General features: G+C 41.0%; 1 protein-coding gene across 1 annotated transcript; it reads left to right on the forward strand.

Moving 5' to 3' along the window:
* The first annotated feature begins 131 nt into the window (after positions 1–131).
* Positions 132–25,662, forward strand: LOC147882457 (uncharacterized). Its single transcript, XM_087400251.1, has 5 exons — positions 132–220; positions 602–733; positions 807–1,030; positions 1,142–1,211; positions 25,558–25,662. Exons 2-5 carry the CDS (start codon positions 632–634, stop codon positions 25,660–25,662), a joined length of 501 nt encoding a protein of 166 aa, XP_087256377.1. The 5' UTR covers positions 132–220; positions 602–631.
* Positions 25,663–27,636: the final 1,974 nt, after the last annotated feature.

Raw genomic sequence — 27,636 nt, forward strand, 5'->3', positions numbered from 1 at the left:
AGTTTGAGAAAGATGTGATGTCTAACACTGACTTTCATTTTATGTCGCAAAAGATGTTATTTGTTTGGGAGGGCAATCATAGGACCACTGCATGGATGAGTGTTATCAAGGAAATCTTTCCTACAAACAAGAAAAGACATGTACGAGTGGTATGCACAATAATTGACCCAAGGAAAATTAGTGAGATTGCTCTCTTGGCAGGGCTACAACGAATGAATTCGTAAGTACATGGACTCTTTGAATCTTCTCCACATTTGTATTTTATGCTACTTTGCATTTATTGATTGGGTTGTGTACTTTATTGTTTGTTTTCTAGCATGAATGAACATGCCATTATCAAACCCAGTCTAAGGGACATACTCATAAATGCACACAACATTTGTGAGTGTGACTCTATGGTGTTTATGAAAACATTGTCTTTGAGTGAGATCAAATCAATAGAGAATTGGAGGGCTCAAGAGAGTAAAGGGAAGAAGCCATGGTTTCCATTGACAAGAGGTTATCTGGCAAGGCTTGTCTTCCAGGTAGAATGTTGCATTTGTATTGATGCTTACTTCTTTATCACTCCTTTGCTTTCTCTAATTGGAACTTATGTATGTAGGTTGAGTACAATACAGAGCTTAAAAAAGCAATGGACAAAATATCTACAAAGCTACCTTTAGATCAAAGGGGAGAGGCAGAAGGAAAGCAGCGTACCATAATTCAAAAGAGAATTGCTGATAGGATGGGAAAGGTGTGAATTGAATTTTCTATACTTTGTTGCATTTATTTTGAAGTTAAGTGACTGACATGTCATCTTTGGATAGGTGTTGAATTGTATAGATCCTGGTCTTGGAGAGGCTTGGTTGGAAAAGTTGTTTGCCTTGCGCTTTGATGGTGCGGACTCTTGCGTGACATTGGAGAAGCTCCAACTCATTGCAAAGTCTGATTTGAGATTAGAAAAAAAAAATATTTTCCTTTCTTTGTTAGAAGCCACTAAACCTATGCGAGACATGTACTTCATGCCTGTGGGCGACCTTGAGTACAGAGGGTGTGTTTCTTCTACCAATACAAATCATCTTTCATGGTGTTTGTTTGTTTCTTGCCAATAACATGACTCTTATTTTTTTATTATAAAATTGCGTCAACTTTTACTGTTTAGGTGGATTAGTAGAGAGATATTTTTGGAGAAGGTGGAGAGACAGTCATTGAAAGTGCTTGAAGATTTGAGGGTAATCACAACAATGGGCATGCCTTTGGATACCCCTAAGGATTACACATTGCAGCAATACATGGAGGATATAAAACTGGAGGGGAGAAAACATATGTTTGTGGTGCTAAGATCAAAGGAAACAAAGATGGAGAGCAAGGGTGGAAAAAAAGGAGATGGACTATCTGAGTTGGACATGGCTGCCCATAGGGTGGTTTATAGGTATGTTGTCAATTCATTCGAAGGGTCATTTTTCATTTGTCTATTTTTGTGCTATTGATTCATGTACTTACACAATCATTGATGGTTGTCCCACTTGATTTTTTGACCTTTTGATGGTTTGGGACATCCAATTTCTTTGTGTTTCTTGGTTGATAGATATCTCTCCCACTTGGCAATAGAGAAAAGGATCTCTGACATTCCAAATTTGTGCAAGAGTTGGGTGGAGATTGGTCATGCTGCATGCATGTATCCACCTGGCATGCACCGTCTCTCTCAATGGGAATTAGCACATTGTCCCTGGTGGATAGATTTTCCTAAAGGACAAGTACTGGTGCGAGAAAGAGACTTGTACAATACTTATGCTTCACAAAAAGCCAATGAAGCAAGTAAGGACAAAGTGGAGGGAAGCTCAAGGAGAGATAAGAAAGAGAAAGAGAAACAAGAACATCCTCCAGAAAAAGGTAAGGAAGATACAATATGATTGTTTGTTGATGCTGTCTTCAATTTGTTTTGACATTGCATTAATAAGTTTATGATTGTTCTCTTTCTAGATGAGGGACCATCTAGTCCTATGCGGCATGAAATGGATCACATAGAGAGTGCAGGTAAGGGTGTTGTTGTGTTCTGCATATGTAGTTGTTCCTTTAACACTAGTTTTACTTGTAATTAATTTGCTTTTGCATATAGGTGGAGAATCAATCTCAGGACTTGTGAAGCAATACGTGTTCCATCGATCACAGTCACCTGACATTTCCTTGGCCCATGGCATCACACCTTTGTTTGCTTGTACAGTTGGAGATTACATTGCAATGGGCAAAGACTTTGCTGACTCTAAAAGAAATGATAAGTATGCTATTTTGCATGAGTTTTTTATTACAGTGGCTAGTCGAGATCAGGACTACAAGAGGATGGGTAAGAAGGTGAAGTGGGCTTCAGATTTTATATTGCTCGATTTTCCATCTGGCTATCCACTTGATGAGAGAGGATCCACTCCTACTTGGAATGTCTTGCTCGAGGACCATGTGCGGCATGGGCTTGCAGTTGCATCAGCTTCTTTGTCTGATAGTGGTTGGTTGGCATGCATATGTCCTTTGGCAGGTAAGGCACAATACCACAATTGACATTTCACATTTTTGTTTCCATTCTACTAGTTTTAAATAAAATTAATTGCTTGTAGGACAATGTATTGGTTGGATGGAACGGTTTGCATATGTCCAGGGCTTGGAGGTTGTCAGACGTGTGATCATTCATGACAAGTTTCCATATGGATTTTGTAGAGAACATGATAAAAGTGTTAAGGTAAGCTACCATTCCATGCATTCTATGTTTGCATTCCATGATAAAAGTGTCTTTGACAAATGTCTCCTCGTTGGTCCTATGCATGCTATGTTTGGAAGGATAAGTCCTATGCATGCTATCTTTGCCATCTTTCATGCTATAATGCTTGCTAGTTGAAGTCAATATACTATACATGTTTTTCTCCATGTGGTTTCCAGATGCAATCTTCAGTATTAGCTCTAATACGTAGAGCAAAGAAGAATCCAATAGTTTTTTGGGAGGAGAGCTTTCCACTTTTCCAACAGCTTTTGATTGATCCACATGAAGATGTCTGGACTCATTACATACCTCCCTCTGCAAGGACAATCTTGCCTATGTCTTCTCAGCTAGCACGAGGTGGACTAGAGAGGAGTAGTTTTTTTGTAGGTTGCATTATGTCTCTTCTCTGTGTTCCTGGAGGGCTGGTTCTAGAGATGGGTTGTGGTACAGCCCCTCTTATGCGTGCTTGTCAGGCCATTGGCAGGCCTTGTTTTTCATTTGATTCAGACAACAGTATTATGGCTAGCATTGTTGAGCCACTTGTGGCAGATCATTCTGGAAAACGGATCAGGTCAGAGCATGATGGAGAGGGGGAAGAAGAGAGAGTGGAACCTGTCACAAACCCCTTTGATGACTAGTATGCTACTGGCCCTGAGTTTTTTTGTTATATATTTTGAATGCCTTGATCTAGCAATTGATTTTTTTTGCTTTTTGTTGGTAGCGAATTGTCTTTTGTATAACACATAAGGATGGCAAGACTTTCTTCTTGTTGGAAATTATTTTCATGGTTCCACTTTGACTTACTTTCCTTTGAAATGTATGTTTTGTTGTAGTTTGTTGCCATGCTATGCAGAAAAAATGGCAAGATTCATGACAGCCGACAAGAGATATGATGAGTGGCAATTAGATAAACCACATGCGTGCAACTACTTTCTTGATGATGAATGTCAGGGGGATTAGAACATGGTTTAAAACACCATTTTGTTCATAGACTGATAGTTGTTGTGGTGAACCATGGATACATTTGGAAAGTTTTGGTCTAGTGCATTTTGCGGGTGAAGTGGTATTTCAATAGTCATCTATGTTATGAGTTTGGTAATTAGTTTATGTTCTTCAAGTGAAAGATAGGGTGGATTGTAAGTCTGATTATTGGTATGCTTATTATGACAACATCTTGCTATAGTAAGTTCGGTTTCAAATTTGTTCTCATCGGAGGAATTGTAAAAAAACTCGCTCGCTTCATTGGGCCCGCTCGCTTTTTCTCGCTCGCTCTATTGACTACCCCCTAGGGAGGTAGCCTCTTTATAGCTATGAGGGCGGTAGTTGGATCAACGTAGTTGGTGGAACCGACCAGCCAACCTAGTCAGTGAGGCCGACCAATCAACCTAGTCGGTGGAACCGACTAGTCATCCATGGAATAAGGGGCTCCCACAGAATCACCTTTCTACCATCAACACTCTCATTGATAGACCTCATTTGACATGCAAGTCAGGATCCATCCAGTGTCCCAGGCTCACACATGGCTTCTCCTCATACGAGGCCTTACAACTTGAGCACCTTGGACCATTGGTGGTTACTAGGAGGGTGGGGAATTGAGCATATGTAACATTTATTGCTGTGCTAGCAAGCTCATAGTGGCATGAAGCACTTCAAAGAAACTCTCTCTTTTGCGTACCATGAGAGAAAGAAAATCTCTTAGCTAGTATGTAAATGAACCTCTCAGTCCAACCTTTCAAAGCAAGAACTCTCTTAACGAATACTCTCTCAACAGATTTCTCTTTCTTAGAAGAAGAATGTATCTCTCTCACACACTAAGGAAATATTTCTCTCCAAATGGGAGGACATGACATCTCACAATCTCTCAATGATAGAACTATCGAAATGGAGTTGAATGGATGGAAATTTTTTCTCTCAAGTGACAGAAAGTTTCTTTCAAAGAGTGGATGAAGATCTCTCACCGGAAGTGGACTCTCATGGAGAACACTCAAGAGAACTCTCAATCTCACAATATCTCTTGCACTCTCAAGAATTGCAATGCCTGAGGGGAAGGTAAGGGAGCTCGAATACCATGACAAAATATGAAGAGGGGAGAGGAGAAGAGTGGAGATGAAGAGAGAGGGCACGGCTAGAGAGCACACCACAAATGATTAACTGTACACTAGATTTAGTTGAAAATGTATAATATATACAAACCCATTTAGGGCTATGGTTAGGGAATCTAACCCTTTCCTTTATAGCACTCTCACATGATGTTGAGCATGATCTCTCCACATCAAGCCCATCCAAAACACATGAAGCGTGTTATATGCTTTTAATACTCATGCAAGATCCATGGTTCAAGAAAGTGAACAAGGAAATATGCATGTCCAACTGTGTAAATGATACCAGGTCTCTGGTCCTTTGCACAGGTGTTTGAGACTTGGCACAAGACTTAATCTTACTAAAGTTAGGCTTGTGCAAGGCATCATGTCCATCAAAGATACATACATAGATTAGGGATACACCCTTGCAAGATTCATTGGAAAGAAAGACGAGTAGTAGGACTTGTCTATGATGAGTTAGAGACTCGCTCCACCAGATCTCTCTCTCTCTCTCACACACACACACACACACACACACACACACAAATTTGATTAGTAAATGTATCTCACACACACAAACACTTATTTCTTTACACACACACACACACACACACATGTATACTTCTCCAACTATGAATGATTCTTTTATTTACCCCCATAAAATCTCCCCTTTACACTCTCATTTTAACCACCCCACACACCAAGCCCACGTATCGTCCCATACCTCCTCTAATCTTGTCTCAACCCATGTACTCATTTGCTTCTTCTCCACTTGTGACTTGAACTTCACTTGTGGCTTTTTTTATAAAAATAATTATCTAAGAATCCATATGGTTGTCTATATTCCTAGGTAAAGCGATGACAATCCGGGGAAAATAGGCATTACCTGTCTACCCAAACATAACTATGATTTTCTAACACCTAGTTTGTTTGGATGGTGGCAGGTAAGTGGACCCCGACCTTGGAACCTAGACCACCTGAGGAGTCGACATCTTTTTTCAAAATATTGTTTATCAAACTCAATATTATTAAAAATTCTTAATTTTGATTGAAAACTTTGCAAACTCTAGTTGTCGCATTTTTCAACATAGATGCTTCAAATTGTTTTTCCTTATATGTTTCCCTTTTTTTACTTTTTATCCAATAGATGGAATTAATTGTATGGCTCATCTATTGATGGGACTTTTTAATCTAAACACACGCTTGGATTTCCCAACTAAGCATGGATAATCCCTAGTCATTTTGTGACCCGCCTTATTTTTTACTAACCTTTGCACATTTACTATTGGCATCACTTTTGCATTTTGACATGTATCATATAGATCCACTTTTATTCACTTATTGTCAGTAGGTGGGGAGTAAGCTCCACATGGTAGTGGTCTTTGTGAAGAGAGTGGGAGAGAAGTAAGGAGTCTCACTTGCAGCTTTCTCACATACACAATGGGGGAATACACACAAAGGTGGAGGCTGAAAATAGTTTTCCTCTTCTTAGTTGTGAAAGCCAAGAGAACTCTCTCTTAGTACAAAAGGAATAGGTGAACCCTATATGTGGGTCTCAAACCAAACTCAACTAACCTAGGTGGCATACTAACTAAGCCACTAACTAGAGTACATAAAGATAGCTGTCATCCAGCTATTATTCATGGGCGGTGTACCAACCGCATCTGTAGCTAACAAGTCGGTGACATAAATGCACAACACTCACCTTGGCATATCACCAGTGGAGCTCGATATCTCAACACTCCCCCTCGAGCTCAATCCCAATTCGTGCATACCAAGCAGGTCTTTGAACTTATGCAGCTTCTCTGTGTCCAATGCCTTCGTAAATATGTCATCTACTTGATCCTCTGTACTGACATAAACTAGATCAATAAAACCTACTAGAACCTTCTCCCACACACAGTGATAATTCACCTCAATGTGCTTTGTTCTAGTAGGATAAACTGGGTTATTTGCCAAGTGTATACTGCTCATGTTGTCACAATAAATGACAAATGGCCCATCTGTAGACTGATGCATATCATAAAGTAGCTTAAGCAACCAAGCTACCTCACATGCAGCCATTGATGCACCCCTGTACTCAGCGTCTATGCTCGACAAGGCAACTGTAGGCTGTTTCTTGCTGCTCCAAGTGATTGCAGCACTCCGAAAAGAGAACACATATCCACTGGTAGATCGTCTATCAGAAATACTACCAGCCCAATTAGCATCAGAGTATCCATGCAACTGTATCTGAACCCCAGTCTCATAAAATAGTCCATACTGCAATGTGGACTTCACATACCTCAGTATGCATCTAGCCTGCATAAACTGACTTACCAACCCAATAGCATAGCTAAAATCTGGCCTAGTAATAGTCATATAAATCATACTTCCTACTATGTGTTTGTACATAGTAGGGTCTTCTAGAAGCTCACCTGCATCTGCGCTCAACTTCACATTGTGCTCCAAAGGAACTAAAATAGACTTACAGCCTATCATCCCATATTTGGACAAAATGTCCAATCCATACTGCCTCTACAAGAGCCATATCCCACTTGTGGATCTAATCACCTCAATGCCCAAGAAGTAACGCAACTCTCCCAAATCCTTCATCTCAAATTTCTGCTTCAATAGCATTTTCACATGAAGGATATCTTCATCATTATCACCTGTGATGATCAAATCATCAACATAAATGACAAGCAGCATAATGCCTTTCTATATATTTCTCACATAAAGTGAGAAATCTACCTTGGAAATATGAAAGCCAATAGTGACAAGATACTGTCCTATCTTGTCAAACCATGCTCTGGGTGCTTGCTTCAAGCCATACAAGGCTTTCTTCAACCTGCAAACAAACTTAGGATGAACAACATGAACATAACCTGGTGGTTGCTCCATATAGACCTCTTCTTACAAATCACCATGCAAGAAAGCATTCTTTACATCCATCTGATGTAAAGACCATTCCTTTGATGCAGCCATAGTAATGATTGCTCTTATGGTTGCCATCCTTGCAACCGGACTGAATGTCTCTTCATAATCAATGCCATATGTCTATGCATACCCCTTGACAACTAATCTTGCCTTGCATCTGTTCATAGAACCATCTGCATTGTGCTTCACCTTATAAACCCACTTGCAGCCAATTGCATTCTTGTCTTTAGGCAAAGGCACCAATTCCCATGTAGCATTTGCTTCCAAGGCATCCATTTCTTCATCCATGGCTTTCTCCCATTTTTCTTTTCCCATGGCTTGCTCAAAAGAAGTGGGTTCTAGTTCATGTATCACTTTGACCATATAGGCATAGTGAATGGCTATAAATCCATCATATTTCAGCCTATCCACAGGATACCTAGCTCTAGTAGACTTGCACAAAATAGGCTCACTACGAGGTTCTCTCAAAACATCCCTTGTCTTCCTTATTCAAGGTGTAACAATATAAGGAATACCGAACTCATCAACAAGGCTCTGTTGTGAGCCACTGGATTCATCATCCACATAAGAGTGACTTGCATTCACATCAAACATGGGTTGATCTACTTTCTCTTTTCCTTTTCGTGATACTTGCATACCACTATCTGCATTGCTTTGATGAGATCCTCCTGATCTCAATCTACCTATCCCTCACCTATCCATGGTGAAGTATGTGAACCATTGCTAGAGGACACTATATGTCCACTAATATTTTGTGATTGCTACTGTGAATTCTCTACAACATTACCATTTTGTGCATCTACATCATCAATCACATTTACTGGTTTATACTAGCTGCTCATCTCATCCAAAATAACATCTCTACTCACTGTAAACTTACGCGTAGAAGGGTTATAGCATCTATACCCTTTCTGCTGCAGAGAATAACCAATAAAGATGCACTTCTCAGCTTTTGGATCCAACTTGGATTTCAACTCATCTGGCATATGAACATAGGCAATGCAACCAAAAACTTTCAAATGAGAAATATTTGGTTTCCTACTAGTATACCTCTCCTCTAGCATCATGCCATGTATTGCTGCAATGGGAGTCTTGTTCATTATGTAGAATGCTGTAGCAATTGCTTCAGCCCAATAATAATCTGGCAGGTCTTTTTCGTTGAGCATGGCACGAGATACCTCTCCAATATGCCTATTTTTCCTTTCCGCAAGTCCATTTTGCTGTGGGGTATGACTGCATGAATATTGCTGCTTTATGCCCTGCTCCTGCAGGAACCTTGCAAACTCATTTGAGAGGTAATCTCCCCCTCCATCTGACCTTAGGAATTTTATTTGCAGGCCTGTTTCTTTCTCAACCATAGCTTTAAAAGCTTTGAAATGCCCAAACACTTCACTTTTCTTTTTCATAAAATACAACCAAACTTTTCTGTTGTAGTCATCAATAAAAGTGACAAAATAATGACAGCCTCCAATAGATGCAGCTTTAGTAGTCCACACATCAGAGTGGATTAATTCCAATGGTCTCTTACTCTCTTGAACATGTCTAGGAAATGGTTTCTTTGCCTTTTTTCCATATTGACAGGCTTCACTTACCTTATGCATTTCCACAACCTTGAACTTAGGCAATCCTACAATAATATTTTGGGCCTGCATTAATTTAAGTCACTGTACATTAACATGACCAATGTGTTTATGCTAGACATCAATATTTGCAACTACACCGGTCCCATGTGCGAACATTGCCGCATCAATTTAGGCATGTGCACATCCAACGTAAACATCCTGCCCTTCTTCTTCCCTTTTGCTATCAAGCGACCTTTATTTTTCATATCCTCAACAAAGTATCCATGAGGATTAAATCTAACTTGCAAACCTTGTTGAGATATCGAGCTCCACTCGTGATATGCCGGGGGTGACCATTGTGCATTTATGTCATTGACTTGTTAGCTGCAAATGCGGTTGGTACACCACCCACAAATAATAGTTGGATGACAGCTATCCTTATCTACTCTAGTTCGTGGCTCAGTTAGTATGCCACCTTAGTTAGCTGAGTTTGGTTTGAGACCCACATATAGGGTTCTCCTATTTCTTTGTACTAGAGTTCTTTTGGCTAAGAAGAGGAAAACTGTTTTCAGCCTCCACCTTTGTGTGTATTCCCCCATTGTGTGTGTGAGAGAGCCGCAAGTGAGACTCCTTCCCTCTCTCGCACTATCTTCACATGGTATCAGAGCCTGGTTCGTGGTAAGGAGCTCAAGAAAGCAAACCAAGTTTATGGTGTCCTGGTAAGAGGACCAATGTTGCTTTCCTTTTTCGAGTTTGGGAGAAAATCTCTGCAGGTAGCACAGCCAGAAGTGCAAGAGTGCACTGTCTCAAATTGATATGCCCTTCGCGGTGTGGTGAGAGGGCAGTACATGCCGTTTCGGGGCCCATTTTAAAGGCGGAAATTCTTCGCAGGCACTTAGAAAAAGGCCCTGTTTTTTGTTGTGCAACCACTGCTCTACAGGTCGGTGAAAAGTTGCCACATAAATTGCATCGTATGCCTGTGCACAGAGATATTGGGAGTTGCAGAATCATCCTTGTTGCCTGTTGATGCAAAATCATCACTAGGAAGTGACTATGTGGTCAAATACCACTTTCGTCAGTTGTGCAGATCTGCTCGTGTGAGGCAAAAGCTGTGTTTTTTGCAGTAACACATATTTTGCAGTGTTTTGTAATGGCGTCTGATTCTCTTTCACAGATTGTCACTGAAAAGCTTGACAAGAACAACTTCCAGGCATGGAAGTTTAGAATGACGAATTTCCTTATGGGAAAAGGATATTGGGAGTTCATTACAGGAAATAAAGAAGAACCAGTTCTTCCTAATGTTCCCAATCAACAAGAAATGTAGGCATTTAGAGGATGGCATGAGAGAGCCAGAAAAGTTATGTATTGGCTTTCTATTAGTATTTCAGATTCTATGATTATGCATATTTAGGATGCAAGTACGCCAAAGGAAGCATGGGATACTTTGGCAAAAATGTACAGCACAAATACGCAAGCCACGAAAATGCAGCTCAAGCAGGAGTTGCACAATGTGTAGAGAGAAAATATGAGCATCAATGACTACCACATGAAGGTGAAGAAAACTGCAGATGCACTTGCTTCCATTGGGTCGCCAGTGGAAGATGATGATCTAGTTTCTGTGACCTTGAATGGTCTGGGAAAGGATTATGCACAGTTCTGAACATCCATTGCCTTCCGTGAAAAATTTCCTGATTTTGAGGAGTTGTTTGCTCTTCTAATTTCTGAAGAGCAGAGAAATGGTGGTGCATCTTCTTCAGGAGGAACTTCAAAAGAAACTCTCTTCTACTCAAATGCTAGAAGAGGTAGAGGCAGAGGTAGAGGAGGCCGATCTGGAGGCCGTGGTAGAAATCAGAATATGCAGCAAACTCAAGAAAACCAGTCCTTTGGAGGAGGACGTGGTAACTCTAGAGGCAGGGGGAGCCAAAGAGGTCGTGGTGGATGGCAGAGAGGTCAAAATGCAAACAACAATGTTGAATGCTACTATTGTGGTAAAATGGGTCATATGGCTAAAGACTCCTACAAAAAGTAGAATGACATCATGAATGGAAAATTGCAGCAAGGGAATTATGCATCTTCTAGTAGACAGGGTGATGACAGAAATGAGCATCTGTTTATGGTGCAGCACATGACCAATCATGTGACAAGTGCAGAAGAAAGCAATGATGTGTGGTATGTTGACTCAGGTGCATCAAACCACATGACAGGTCATGCAGAATGGATGCAAGATGCAAGAAAAATGGAAAGACCAGGATTTGTGGAGACTGGTGATGATACTGCACATCCTATTGTGCAGATTGGTAAAATTCCTTTGTCTATGTAGGATGGGAAAAAGAAATACCTGTCTGATGTATTTCATGTCCCAAACATCACCAAGAACCTGGTCTCTATTGGTCAAATGGTTGAGCAGGGCTTGCAGGTCAGATTTAATCCTCATGGATGCTTTGTTGAGGATATGAAAAATAACGATCGCTTGATAGCAAAAGGAAAGAAGAAGGGCAGGATGTTTACGTTGGATGTGGACATGCCTGAATTGAGTGCAACAATGTTTGCACATGGGACCGGTGTAGTTGCAGATATTGATATCTTGCATAAACGCATTGGTCATGTTAATGTACAGTGACTTAAATCAATGCAGGCCCAAAATATTGTTGCAGGATTGCCTAAATTCAAGGTTGCAGAAATGCATAAGGTATGTGAAGCCTGTCAATTTGGAAAAAAAGCAAGAAAACCATTTCCTAGGCATGTTCAAGAGAGTAAGAAGCCATTGGAATTAATCCACTCTGATGTGTGGACTACTAAAGCTGCATCTATTGGAGGCTGTCATTATTTTTCACTTTTATTGATGACCATTAGAAAAGTTTGGGTGTATTTTATGAAAAAGAAAAGTGAAGTGTTTGGGCACTTCAAAGCTTTTAAAGCTATGGTTGAAAAAGAAACAAGCTTGCAAATAAAATGCCTAAGGTCAGATGGAGGGGGAGAGTACCTCTCAAATGAGTTTGCAAGGTTCCTGTAGGAGCATGGCATAAAGCAGCAATATTCATGCAGTCATACCCCACAGCAAAATGGACTTGTAGAAAGGAAAAACATGCATATTGGAGAGGTATCTCAGGCCATGCTAAATGAAAAAGACCTACCAGATTATTATTGGGCTGAAGCAGTTGCTACAGCAGTTTACATAATGAATAGGACTCCCACTGCAGCAATACATGGCATGACGCCAGAGGAGATGTATACTGGTAGGAAACGAGATATTTCTCATTTGAAAATTTTTGGTTGCATTGCCTATGTTCATGTGCCAGATGAGTTGAGGTCCAAGTTGGATCCAAAAGCTGAGAAGTGCATCTTTATTGGTTATTCTCTGTAGTAGAAAGGGTATAGATGCTATAACCCTTCTACTCATAAGTTTACAGTGAGCAGAGATGTTGTTTTTGATGAGATGAGTAGCTGGTATAAACCAGTAAATGTGATGATTGATGTAGATGCATAAAATGGTAATGCTGCACAGAATTCACAGCAACAATCACAAAATATTAGTGGACGTGTAGTGTCCTCTAGCAGTGGTTCACATACTTCGCCATGGATAGGCAGATTGAGATTAGGAGAATCTCCTTAGAGCAATGCAGATAGTGGTACGCAGGTATCACGAAAAGGAAAAGAGAAGGTAGATCAGCCCATCTTATGTGGATGGTGAATCCAGTGGCTTAGAATAGAGCATTGATGATGAGTTGGGTATTCCTTCTGTTGTTACACCTAGAGTATGGAAGATCAGGGATGTTTTGGGAGCACCTGGAAGTCAGCATATTTTGTGCAGGACTACCAGAGCTAGATATCCTATGGATAGGCTGAAATATGATGGATTTTTAGCTACATTGGAATTGGTGCCTTTGCCTAAAGACAAGAATGCAATTGGATGTAAGTGGGTATATAAGGTGAAGCACAAGGCAGATGGTTCTGTGAACAGATACAAGGCAGGATTAGTTGTCAAGGGGTATGCACAGACACATGACATTGATTATGAAGAAACATTCAGTCTGGTTGCAAGGATGGTAACCGTATTAGCAGTCATTGCTATGGCTGCATCAAAGGGATGGTCTTTACATCAGATGGATGTAAAGAATGCCTTCTTGCATGGTGATTTGCAAGAAGATGTCTTTATGGAGCAACCACCAGGTTATTTCATGCTGTTCATCCTGAGTTTGTTTGCAGGTTGAAGAAAGCCTTGTATGGCTTGAAGCAAGCACCTAGAGCATGGTCTGACAAGATAGGATAGTATCTTGTCACTATCGGCTTTCAGATTTCCAAGGCAGATTTCTCACTTTATGTGAGAAAAGTAGAGAAAGGTATTATGCTGCTTGTCATTTATGTTGATGATTTGATCATCATAGGTGATAGTGATGAAGATATCCTTCACGTGAAAATGCTATTGAAGCAAAAGTTTGAGATGAAGGATTTGGGAGAGCTGCGTTATTTCTTGGGCATTGAAGATGGGTGCCAAATGTTGTCAATTATATATATGAAATTATGCTCAAGTACATCTATCAATGGATCTTTAAAAACAAAATCTTCGATTAATTAAATCATTAGTATGCACCTGCTCACAGTGCTTGGGAAGAACAAAAGTATCACTTTCATCGGTCCAATGTTTGGTGGAGTCTATTGCGAAGAGACCGCTACTATCTTTTCTCACTGTCGCACAGGGACCGTTGTAAATAGCTCTAAACCATTTTACATCAAGAATGAAAATACTAAATCGTCTGAAATCAACTTCATAGATGTTGCATATGGTTCCATAATAATCCAACTGTGAGGAAAGAAGATTGGTATCCAAAGCACTTGCTCGACTATCTTGTGTTAAGTTAGCCATGACTCCACAAGCATACGTGACTCTCTTTGAATTGATGCGTTCCACGTGAAAATGTCCTCCATATGACCATAGCGCACTGTAATTTTTGTACTGTAAAAGAGCATCATTAAAACAATGAAGATGCATCTATTTTATACCATATATTGCCACAAATAATTACTTAATTATGTCAAGAGGTAAGAAACTTACATGCACCATACATCCAGATGATAACTCTCGCTCGCACTCGTTTATTGTCTCTCCATCACGTTCGGCTTTACGTAGAGCCAGTTCAAGCCAATCAAGTGATATGTGAGTAGGGAGAAGAGCCAGATCCCATGGATATGGTTGTGATCGCCTGTACATTACTTTGAATCTCGTCCTTGCATTTATTCTTTCTGCTTTGGCCACTTCATATCTCTCAATCCACTTTTGCATCTCAGGGCTATTGAGGATAAAAAACTTATTGAATTTCTCCATTTGCTCTTCGCTCATCTTTCTTTCAATCCCTTTTCCTTGGGGAACCTCACCAACGATGCGATCATCATCCTTGTTATGCCAAGCTTGCGGCATATCGGGATTCGTGGATGCAAGAAACTCTGTGATATATACTAATGACTCTTGCACAAGCCATCCCTCTGCCATGCTTGCTTCTGGTCTTGCTCTTTGTCTTACAAATCCCTTTAAAGTTTTCATAAACCGCTCGAGAAAAAACATCCATCGACTATGAACGGTACCTGCTATAGCCACCTCATCAACTATGTGCACAAGCAAGTGGACTTGAGTTGTCATAATGCTCGAGGGAAAGTGCTTCTCAAGAAAGCATACGGCTTCGATGGATTCCACCCTAGCCTTCTTGATTCTTAATATGGAGATCTCTTTTTGAGATATCCACCTATTTCACATGTCCATGTAAGATATTTTCATAATCAGTCTATAGATTAATCATCTTAAATTGAAGAAAATACATTCAATGCAATTTGATAGCAAGCATACCTCACAATACCACAGATCTTGAATATAGCATTTCTAACATCTTCTTGTAAGCACCCTTTTATTGTAATTGGGAGGATGAACTATCAAAGCAACAATGAAGTCATGTCAACAATATAACATAATAATAATTACGCTAACGCATCACGATTATTGGTACACTAATTCTACTTATAATACCTGTAAGACCTTGTGCCAATCATGGGACTTGAGCCCACTAAGATTATTGTCCTTTGAAAATGCTCCTTTCAAGCAATGCATGTACCCTGTCGGTGTTTAAAAAGAGGCAATGTCTGCCTTGACCGCTGCCTCCTCCCTCATAGAGAGGATCCACGTTGCTTTCGCGAGGATAACTTTTCCTGAAGCATGCACTTGGGGCCACAAACGAGACATCCTATTCATAGCACGCAAGTCTTCTCTCACTCCTCTCGAGTCCTTGGAACCAACCAAGTGTGCCCAAATAGTAGCCCCCACATTCTTGAAAATATGCATGGGATCCAAGAGATGATTGATTTGTAACTGACCCCAATAAGGAAGCTTGTGAAAGATCGATAGCCTCTTCATACCAAGAGGAGGTTCCTCTCCATTTTCCCTCCAAGCTTGAATCCAGTCACTTGCCTTCAAATATGATGGTGGTGGATCCAGCTGACCTCCATGTGCGAGATCGTCGAGCGGAAGGTATCGAGCATGACCTTCATAAACATTTTTCCTCATATGTTTAGAGTAGCGTGCAAGTGATTTCAGAGCCGGTCCACAAACAGGACAAGCATGGTACCCACTTGTAACAAGTCCTGCATGTGTGCATGAATGTGTTAGTACAAGACATGCATGCGAAAGAGAGTCAAAAAAGTATAATCCCTCATTGTACATGTAAAGACACAACCATGTATATGCGCACTCTCCATATCCTGGGTAGTCATGCATGGTGCACATCAAGATACCCCTGACCAAAATATCATTGTTATGTCTAAGAGCTCTGGAAATATCAAAGACCTGCACTCCTCTCCATAATATCTGTAACTCCTCTATCAAAGGTGCCATGTACACGTCCATATTTTTTGCCTTGTACTTTCCTGGCACAAGTAGTGCAAGCATGAGGTGTCCCTTTTTTATTGTTAGCCATGGTGGGATATTGTAGTTCACCACGACTATGGGCCATGTCGACCAAGATGTCGAGCATAACCCGAAAGGATTCACATCGTCCATGGCTAGCCCAAGATGTAAGTTGCGTGGCTCCCTCGCAAAGTCCGGCCACTGATTATCTATGTGCTTCCAAGCTACACAATCTGCGAGAATCCTCAATGTGTCATCAGTGGACCGATGAGATGCATGCCATGTCATCAACTCCGCTATGGATTTGCATCAGAACATGTGTTGTATTCTTGCAATGATGGGAAAGTGTCTTAATTAAGACCTTTACTAGTATCCGCTCACCCTGCAAGTCATCTCTATATCATTGTTCCCCACACTTTGGACAACTAACCAAATCTCCATGCTCACGACGAAAGAGAATACAATCATTACGGCAAGCATGGATGGTATCATAATCCGTATCCACCGTCGTCAGCATCTTTTTCGCTTCATCTCTTGATGCGGGCATGGTGTTTGGTGCAAGCAACATCTTCTGGAGCAACCCATGACAATTCAAAACATACATAGGCTTCGAACAATGATGATTTGGTATACACTATCCAAATGATGATTCTCAAAACAAACAATATCCAAATAATGAGTCAAATTAATGTAAGAGCTAACCTCATTAAGGCCGAGACACTTGTATCCGACCACCCATACTTTACTTGTAGATTCAAGATTGAGAGACAAGCACGTAGTTTAGACATCCTAGCACCCTCCTACAATTGTGTTGACTGCAACTCTCGCATTTTGACCTCAGACTCTGACATCATGTGTACATGGGATGTGGCGCCCCTAAAAATGGAATCCATCATGTCGACCATACCCTCGTCATCATCTGAGAAACTATAGTCTTGTTGAAAGTGAGAAGGTATATGCATACCCTCGTCACCCTCCTCATCCTGTTTTAAGATTTCATGTAAATATAAGATCTTGTATTTCTTGGTATACAATAAGACTATGAACTTAAATAGCTTTGACTTACCGATCGTCCATCAACACGTGCAATACCAACGGTGGGTACTGGTTCCGGCTCCTCTCCATACATCCGCAAGTGGCACATGATAATACGACGTTGATGTCATACTTCTCGCTTGCAATGAGTGCAATGACAGTATAACCTCTCCGTAAGCCACTTCATGCTCCCGGGCATTGGCGCATCATCGGATGAGCTTCCACTCGTCCCTTCCATATACACTTATAAAATCACAACATAAGCATGAAGAAGAGATATTAACAGTTATAAAATAGCATCTATGAGCTTTTTTTCATGATACAACAAAAAGTGACTTAAAGCGTCGCTATATAGCGACTTTTTGCTCTGTTCCGTTGCTATATAGTGATAGATAAGCGTCGCTATATAGCGATGTTGTGGTTAAAACCTGAGACTCCCGTCGTGCGGTGCTTTCTTTGTCCTCTTCTCTAATCTCTCAAGTAAGCAAGCCAATCTCTCCTCCCACCTATTTTCGATGACCTCCCACCTATTTCCAACAACCTCCCACTCTATTCTCCACTCCTCACCCTTCTCCTAGCTCTTGTACTCCCTCTCTACCCTTTTCCCTCTTTGGTTTCTTGAAAGGAAGTTCTTCAAGAGGTGAGTTTGTTTCAACAATGTAGGTTATTTGTTTGTTAGCTTTAGTTTTGTGAGTGCTTCTCCTTGTATTGCTAAACCTGTAAACTAGTTTTCATGCTTGTTTTCAAAGGATTGAAACAAAAAACGAGATTTTAAGAAAGAAAGAAGACTCACCTCTTTTCTGTATTTCTCTTCCTTCTCTTTCTCCTTGTCTCCTCAATCTCCTCCTTTCCTTGTCTCCTCAGTCTCCTCCTTTTAAGAAGTTACTTTTGTAATCTCCTCCTTCCTCTAACATCTTATTTGAAAAATGGGTTGTTTCCCCTCTTTTGTAGGGCCAGTCCACAACACCGAGTGGGATGTACTATTTCAGGTAAGTGCTTCCTCTTTTTTCCATTTATTATTTTTGTTATTTGCATTGGCCTGCAGCTAGCGCCTTAAGCGCTAGCTGCAATGATGGGCGTAGGAACCCTCTCTTCCCCTCAATCTCTTTCCTTCTTCCCTCCTTCAATCTATTTCCACCTCTATGCATAAGCATAAGCATGAGCTTACCTTATGCTTATGCTCATGCATAGGCATAAGCATGAGCATAAGAAAATGAGACATATGCTCATGCTTATGCTTGTGCATGAGCATAAGAGAAGTAGACATATGCTCATGCATAAGCATGAGCATATGTCTCTTTTTTCCCCCTTCTCTTATTCTCTCTTTGCCCCTTCTCTCTTTCCTTTCCCTCTTTCCTTTCCCTCTTATTCTCTATTTCCCCCTTCTCTTATGCTCATGCATAAGCATAAGCATGAGCTTATGCTTATGCTTATGCTTAAGCATAAGCATGAGCATAAGAAAATGAGACATATGCTCATGCTTATGCTTGTGCATGAGCATAAGAGAAGTAGACATATCCTCATGCATAAGCATGAGCATATGTCTCTTTTTTCCCCCTTCTCTTATTCTCTCTTTCCCCCTTCTCTCTTTCCTTTCCCTCTTTCCTTTCCCTCTTGTTCTCTATTTCCCCCTTCTCTTATGCTCATGCATAAACATAAGCATGAGCTTACGCTTATGCTTATGCTTAAGCATAAGCATGAGCATAAGAAAATGAGACATATGCTCATGCTTATGCTTGTGCATGAGCATAAGAGAAGTAAACATATGCTCATGCATAAGCATGAGCATATGTCTCTTTTTTTCCCCTTCTCTTATTCTCTCTTTCCCCCTTCTCTCTTTCCCCCTTCTCTCTTTCCTTTCCCTCTTTCCTTTCCCTCTTATTCTCTATTTCCCTCTTCTCTTATGCTCATGCATAAGCATAAGAAAATGAGACATATGCTCATGCTTATGCTTGTGCATGAGCATAAGAGAAGTAGACATATGCTCATGCATAAGCATGAGCATATGTCTCTCTTTTCCCCCTTCTCTTATTCTCTCTTTCCCCCTTCTCTCTTTCCCCCTTCTCTTTCCTTTCCCTCTTTCCTTTCCCTCTTATTCTCTATTTCCCCCTTCTCTTATGCTCATGCATAAGCATAAGCATGAGCATAAGAAAATAAGACATATGCTCATTCTTATGCTTGTGCATGAGCATAAGAGAAGTAGACATGTGCTCATGCATAAGCATGAGCATATGTCTCTTTTTTCCCGCTTCTCTTATTCTCTCTTTCCCCCTTCTCTCTTTCCTTTCCCTCTTTCCTTTCTCTCTTATTCTCTATTTCCCCCTCGGGGGGGTTACTCACCATATGTAACCCTATCACGTGAGTTCAATAGAAGGATATTTTTTATTTCTAAAATTTACAGAAATAAATATACATAAGGGACTATTTAAAATAGTTTATCCCATCCCATTAACATTTTTGTTGGGATGGAGATGGGATGTGGCATTAGGTGTATTATGGAGAGGGAAATATTTGATGCCCCTTGCACACCATCAATGCCTACTAGCCTTTTGTGTATTGGGACCACCATTGCATGGGAATATGGGTTAGAAGGACCACCATGTACAGTGTACTTGTAACAGAGTTGTAACATTTGACTAGTGTGTGGAAAAAATTTACAGATTTGTATAGAAAAGGGGTACATTTTATTAATGAAAAAATTTACAGATAAGGGATTTTAAATATAGGCCTTGAACGCACGTGATATAGAGGGTTTATACATAGTGACCCCCCTTAGATTTCCCCCCTCTCTTATGCTCATGCATAAGCATAAGCATGAGCTTATGCTTAAGCATAAGCATGAGCATAAGAAAATGAGACATATGCTCATGCTTATGCTTGTGCATGAGCATAAGAGAAGTAGACATATGCTCATGCATAAGCATGAGCATATGTCTCTTTTTTCCCCCTTCTCTTATTCTCTCTTTCCCCCTTCTCTCTTTCCTTTCCCTCTTATTCTCTATTTCCCCCTTCTCTTATGCTCATGCATAAGCATAAGCATGCGCATAAGAAAATGAGACATATGCTCATGCTTATGATTGTGCATGAGCATAAGAGAAGTAGACATATGCTCATGCATAAGCATGAGCATATGTCTCTTTTTTCCCCCTTCTCTTATTCTCTCTTTCCCCCTTCTCTCTTTGCCCCTTCTCTCTTTCCTTTCCCTCTTTCCTTTCCCTCTTATTCTCTATTTCCCTCTTCTCTTATGCTCATGCATAGGCATAAGCATGAGCATAAGAAAATGAGACATATGCTCATGCTTATGCTTGTGCATGAGCATAAGAGAAGTAGACATATGCTCATGCATAAGCATGAGCATATGTCTCTTTTTTCCCCCTTCTCTTATTCTCTCTTTCCCCCTTTCCTTTCCCTCTTTCCTTTCCCTCTTATTCTCTATTTCCCCCTTCTCTTATGCTCATGCATAAGCATAAGCATGAGCTTATGCTTATGCTTATGCTTAAGCATAAGCATGAGCATAAGAAAATAAGACATATGCTCATGCTTATGCTTGTGCATGAGCATAAGAGAAGTAGACATATCCTCATGCATAAGCATGAGCATATGTCTCTTATTGTCTCCTTCCCCCTTCTCTCTTTTTCTCCCTCTTTCCTCTTTTCCAATCTCTCCTTCCTTTCCCTCTTCTTCTCTCTTTCTTTCCCTATTTTTCCCTCTTTCCTTTCCCTCTTCTTCTATGTTTCCCCCTTCTCTTATGCTCATGCATAAACATAAGCATGAGCATAAGAATGCTTATGCTTATGCATGAGCATAAGAGATTCCTCTTCTCTTATGCTCTTCTCTCATTTCCCTCTTCTCTTCCCTCTTCTTCAGATTCCTCTTCTCTTTTTCTTCTTCTCTCTTTCCCTCTTCTTTCCCTCTTTCCTTTCCCTCTTCTTCCTCTTCTCCTCGCCCTTCTCTTTTCCCTCTTCTCTCCCTCTTCTTCAGATTCCTCTTCCTCTTCTTTCTCTTCCTCTTCCTCTTCTTCCTCTTCTCTCCCTCTTTGCCTATGCCTATGCCTATGCCTATGCTTATGTTTGTTTTTTTGTTTTTTGTTTTCATGTTTGTGTCTATGTTAGAATGGGATCACGTCGCTCATCTGACGAGTACAGATAGCCTCGCAGGAGAAGATCTCATGATCTTTATGCTCCAAAGGACTTTGATTCCTCTCAGGCGACTACCTTGAGGACTACCCTTGGTCCGACTCCTCTTGGACCTAGCACTACGACTACCCCTCGTCTGACTCCTCTTCCACATAGCACTGCGACTACCCCTCGGGGAACTCCTTTGCTAGCCACGCATGGCTTTGTCGGGAGTCCCGACGAGTTTGTAGCGCAGATGAGCGATGAGGAGGCAACGAGATTCTTCTCTCTGCTATCTCAGAGGACCTCATCAATTCCCTCCCCTACATCGATGGCTGGATGTACTGCCTAGTCATCCCCTCGTGCCCCTTCGACTGAGGGGTCATCACGTGCGCATGCCTCTCGTAAGGGAAGGAAGAGTAGGAAGGGAAGCTTATGTTGTGCTGACTCGGGAGATGTAGACGAGTCAACACACTCATGTTCCTGCACATCTCCACTTGGTCCGGAGACACAGTATCACTCAAGTCCCTTTCCCTCTCCTACTCCCACTGCTACTCCTCGCTCCGGAAGTGCTCGCATAGCTACCACTCCTTCTGACTCTGCTACCATCAGTCCTCCTTACTCATCAGGGGATCTCTCCTATCAAATCACAGCTGCCAGAGAGATAATAGAAGATAGAAAGGGCAAAGCAGTGATGGCCACCATGAGGAGGTTGATGAGCCATCACTTTAAGAGCGGCATTGCTACCGACTCAAGGGGGTCACTCATCATATGTAACCCTATCACGTGAGTTCAACAGAAGGATATTTTTTATTTCTAAAATTTACAAAAATAAATATACATAAGGGACTATTTAAAATAGTTTTGGAAAAAATTTACAGATTTGTATAGAAAAGGGGTACATTTTATTAATGAAAAATTTTACAGATAAGGGATTTTAAATATAGCCCTTGAACGCACGTGATATAGAGGGTTTGTACATAGTGACCCCCCTGAGGCTACCGATTGGCGGTTTCAAGATGGCCAAAAGAAGCAGGCGATCATCGATGAGTTAAAACAAAAATACCCTAATCCGCCAAATTGGGAGTTTAATGAGGATTATATGCGAGAGCGCATGGGTTTGGTCTTTGGGTCGCTAGTGGAAGATGATAATTTAGTTTCTATGACCTTGAATGGTCTAGGAAAGGATAATGCACAGTTCTGGACACCCATTGCCATCCGTGAGAATTTTCTTGATTTTTGGGAGTTGATTGCTCTTCTAATTTCTGAAGAGTAGTGCATCTTCTTTAACAGGAACTTCAAAAGAAGCTATCTTCTACTCAAATGCTAGAAGAGGTAGAGGCAGAGGTAGAGCAGGCTGATTTAGAGGCCGTGGCAGAAATCAGAATATGTAACAAATTCAAGAAAACCAGTCCCATGGAGGAGGACGTGGTAACCTAAGAGGCAGGGGGAGCCAAAGAGGTCATCATGGATGGCAGAGAGGCCAAAATGCAAACAACAATGCTGAATGCTATTATTGTGGTAAAATGGGTGATATGGCTAAAGACTGCCACAAAAAGCAGAATGACATCATGAATGGAAAATTGCAGCAAGGCAATTATGCATCCTCTAGTAGACAGGGTGATGACAGAAATGAGCATTTGTTTATGGTGTAGCACATGACCAATTATGTGACAAGTGCAGAAGAAAGCAATGATGTGTGGTATGTTGAATCAGGTGCATCAAACCACATGACAGGTCATGCAGAATGGATGCAATATGCAAGGAAAATGGAAAGACCAGGATTTGTGGAGACTGGTGATGATATTGCACACCCTATTGTGCAGATTGGTAAAATTCCTTTGTCTATGCAGGATGGGAAAAAGAAATACCTGTGTGATGTATTTCATGTCCCGAATATCACGAAGAACCGGGTTTTTGTTAGTCAAATGGTTGAGCAAGGCTTGCAGGTCAGATTTAAGTCTCATGGATGCTTTGTTGACGATATGAAAAATAAAGGTCGCTTGATAGCAAAAGGGAAGAAGAAGGGCAAGATGTTTACATTGGATGCGGACATGCCTGAATTGAGTGCAGCAATGTTTGCACATGGGACCGGTGTAGTTGCAGATATTGATATCTAGCATAAACGCATTGGTTATGTTAATGCACATCGACTTAAATTAATGCAGGCCCAAAATATTGTTGCAGGATTGCCTATGTTCAAGGTTGCAGAAATGCATAAGGTATGTGAAGCCTGTCAATTCAGAAAACAGGCAAGGAAACCATTTTCTAGACATGTTCAAGAGAGTAAGATGTGAAAGTGCAGATTGTGCTCTCCTAGTGCAACATGGAATTAGTAAAAGATCAAGGGGGATCAAACCATAGAAGAGACTCCATGAAAGAGACATACGGTAGGCAATACTCAATCTATTCAATGTGTTATTCAACAATACATGATAGGCTTCTTATATAGAGAGAGCCTTTAGAATAGTTAACACTTGTGGGATCCTCTGATCCACATCTCTTCTTGTGGATATCCTTGATCCACATCTCCACATCATGTAGTCCACATCTTAGGGTGGCTACTTTAATACATTCCTTATCACATACCTTTGCCCTTTAATCTATGTGCTCATGGCACCATATCTCAACACCTCCCCTTGGTGCCACGATCCTTTGGCTACTGTAAGGTGGTCAGATGTGAGTTACAAATCCATCACCTCCTCTTAGTGCTTGCATTGCTACTTAAGGTGGTCAAGTGTGGCTTTTACCCCTGGGTGCTTTCATAGCTACTCTCAGGTAGTTAGGTTTGATTTACAAAACATATGGGCTGAAGGTGGAAAGGATTTTACTTTTCAATGCTTGATGTCGATGGCGTTCACATCTTTACTCGATGTAGCTTGATGCATGATGATTTGTTCTTCCATGTGCCTTGATGCTTTATGTGTGGATGCCATGCTTCATGCTATGGTCATCTCATGCACTTGTGCTTTAGCTTGCTTTTTACATCGATGTTTGCATTCATGCTTTGCTTTATCATTTGTTGCAAAGGTCTTACCATGAACCTTTTTGCTTCAATGGTAGTGTCTAATTGCTAACAATTATTTGGACTTAACAAGCATGTAGAGCTCAAAAAGATTATCATTTTTCCTTTTTGGAGCGTGTGCAAATTCCTCCTGGATTGGAAGTTACGACTTGTCGAAATTTTGCTCAAGAAGAGGGACCTTTGATGATGTGGCACAGAGATTCACATGTTGAATTCCAAATTGTGCTTGGAAGGGGCTATGAGCTTAGGTGGCACTTGGTGATGTGGTAGTTAACCAACCCTAACCTAAATAGGTTGACTCAAAGTTACATTAACTTTACCATGGTCATCTTTGATCTAATCATAATCTAACCCAAGGTCAATCTTGATCTAGGCTTATCTACCATGTGTCATTTGTGGAAAAACCTTAGCCTCGATGTGCAAAAAAAAATAGAGGAGAAGTCATCGCCCAACTTGCCTCCCATGTTTGGAAGAGGCTTTGCTACATCTCTTTGGTAAGATGTTCATGCTTCCTTGCTGAAAGGGAATCCTTTGCAGCAACAGAACAGAAACGTTCCAGACCTTCCATTGCTTTTCTCCTCGATCTTCCTAGGATGAGATTGGCTTCTCGGACTTACATAGATGCAACGACACGAAGGATGTGCATGAATGTGATGAGAAGGGATGAATGCGATGAGAAGGGATAATGCTTCCAGCGATAAATCTAGGTTTTTCGGGTGGAGGTGTTTGTTGTCGATGGTTGCCCATCATGAGTAGCTATGGCAAAACCTTTGGAGGAGCCATTGGTGACAAGTAAGACGGCAGAGCTGCTCGTGTGCATGAAGCCACCAAGAGATGCTATAAGAGGTCAATTCAGTAGAGGTTACCCATCACGAAAATCTAGAAGGAGCAACAGGAACCTCAGGAACCTTATGCATATCCCATGACTGAGATGCAGGAGGAGGAGCAGCAACCACAACCAGTTGAATTCTCCAATATAGTTCGTCGGCACAGGAAGCCTGTGGATCACTAGATTGCAAGCACAGACTTTGCATTTTTCTGATCTTTAGATCCAATTCTTAGTACTTGGACTCCATTGCCCTCGTAGGTACTGTAGAAGAACTGCCTTGCTGTAGAAGAGCTGTGGTTTCTCTACTTTCTCAAAGCAAGCTTTCCGCGTTGCATCCCCGTGGATAAATTCTTACTTCCAGCTTCATAAAACAGAGAGGAGCCATAGACATGGGAGCTCAAAAGTCTGCTACTGGCATATTGGAGCCTGCTGAAGGCATCGTTTGCAGTCAGGAGTTGGAAATGGGTTCAAGGTGCTAGAAGCTCGTTGGTAGGCCAAGCTGTAGTTGCCTAGATTCATGACAGAGTCGGGGAGTGTGCATGGAGGCTGAGGCTGACAGCTGGTCACGTAGTACAAGGCTTTGGGAGCCTATCATCTAGAGTAGGCGTTTGTTGAAAGAGCCTTAGCCTTGTAGAAGGCCATTGAAGGCTTTGTGGAGTCATTAAAGAAGTCGATGTGATGTAGTTGCCACACTGCCTGTCGATAGGCTAAAGAGACTACACAAGAGGAGAATTCCCTTGAACTAGAACTAGAGAAGCATAATACAACTCTAGAGAATTCACTCTCTCAATGAACCTTAGAGTAATCACTCATCCTCACCAATGATGAATTCCTCTTTATCTCAAGACCTCAATAAGAACACTCTAGGAAGAGTATTCTCAAGATTTTCATCTCTAAGAATGAGAAGAACATGAGCAATCCTGATGAAAAGACAATGACTAAAAAACTAAGCTATGAGAGCAAGACCTAGGCTGTGATACCATGTGAAAGTGCGGATCGTGCTCTCCTACTGCAACATGGAATTAGTAAAAGATCAAGGGGGATCAAACCATAGAATAAACTCCATGAAAGAGACATATGGTAGGCAATACTCAATCTATTCAATGTGTTATTCAAGAATACATGATAGGATTCTTATATAGAGAAAGCCTTTAGAATAGTCAACACTTGTGGGATCCTCTGATCCACATCTCTCCTTGTGGATATCCTTGATCCACATCATGTAGTCCACATCTTAGGGTGGCTACTTTAATACATTCCTTATCACATACCTTTGCCCTTTAATCTATGTGCTCATGGCACCATATCTCAACATAAGAGGCCATTAAAATTAATCCACTTTGATGTGTGGACTACTAAAGTTGCATCTATTGGAGGCTATCAGTATTTTGTCACTTTTATTGATGACTACAGCAAAAAAGTTTGGGTGTATTTTATGAAAAAGAAAAGTGAAGTGTTTGGGCATTTCAAAGCTTTTAAAGCTATGGTTCAGAAAGAAACAGGCCCGCAAATAAAATGCCTAAGGATAGACTCAGGATACATGGAGGGGGAGAGTACCTCTCAAATGAGTTTGCAAGGTTCCTGCAAGAGCATGGCATAAGGTAGCAATATTCATGCAATCATACCCCACAGCAAAATGGAGTTGCAGAATGGAAAAACAGCCATATTGGAGAGGTATCTCATGCCATGCTCAATGAAAAAGACCTGCCAGATTATTATTGGGCTGAAGCACTTGCTACAATAGTCTACATAATGAACATGACTCCCACTACAACAATACATGGCATGACACCAGAGGAGAGGTATACTGGTAGGAAAGAAGATATTTCTCATTTGAAAGTTTTTGGTTGCATTGCCTATGTTCATGTGCCAGATGAGTTGAGATCCAAGTTCGATCCAAAAGCTGAGAAGTGCATCTTTATTGGTTATTCTCTGCAGCAAAAAGGGTATAGATGCTACAACCCTTCTACTCGTAAGTTTATAGTGAGCAGAGATGTTGTTTTTGATGAGATGAGCAGCTGGTATAAACCAGTCAATGTGATTGATGATGTAGATGCACAAAATGGTAATGTTGCACAGAATTCACAATAGCAATCACAAAATATTAGTGGACCTGTAGTGTCCTCTAGTAGTGATTCACATACCTCACCATGGAGAGGCAGATTGAGATCAGGAGAATCTCCTCAAAGCAATGCAAATAGTGGTATGCAAGTATCACAAAAGGGAAAATAGAAAGTAGATCAGCCCATGGTTGATGTGAATGCAAGTCACTCTTATGTGGATGGTGAATCCAGTGGCTCAGAACACGAGCCTTCATGATGAGTTGGGTATTCCTTCTATTGTTACACCTGGAGTAAGGAAGACAAGGGATGTTTTGAGAGCACCTGGTAGTGAGCCTATTTTGCGCGGGTCTACCAGAGTTAAGTATCCTATGGATAGGCCGAAATATGATG

This window comes from Dipteris shenzhenensis, chromosome 29 (assembly GCF_047967505.1).
Source record: "Dipteris shenzhenensis isolate YYH24624 ecotype China chromosome 29, Dip_SZ_1.0, whole genome shotgun sequence".
In the NCBI taxonomy this organism is placed as follows: Eukaryota; Viridiplantae; Streptophyta; class Polypodiopsida; order Gleicheniales; family Dipteridaceae; genus Dipteris; species Dipteris shenzhenensis.

Bases quoted from the DNA above. Each gene is read 5' to 3' on its own strand.
- LOC147882457 (XM_087400251.1), top strand. From the start codon at position 632: ATGGACAAAATATCTACAAAGCTACCTTTAGATCAAAGGGGAGAGGCA. The intron at 734-806 runs GTGTGAATTGAA...ATCTTTGGATAG, and splicing joins TTGCTGATAGGATGGGAAAG to GTGTTGAATTGTATAGATCC. The intron at 1,031-1,141 runs GTGTGTTTCTTC...TTTACTGTTTAG, and splicing joins GGCGACCTTGAGTACAGAGG to GTGGATTAGTAGAGAGATAT.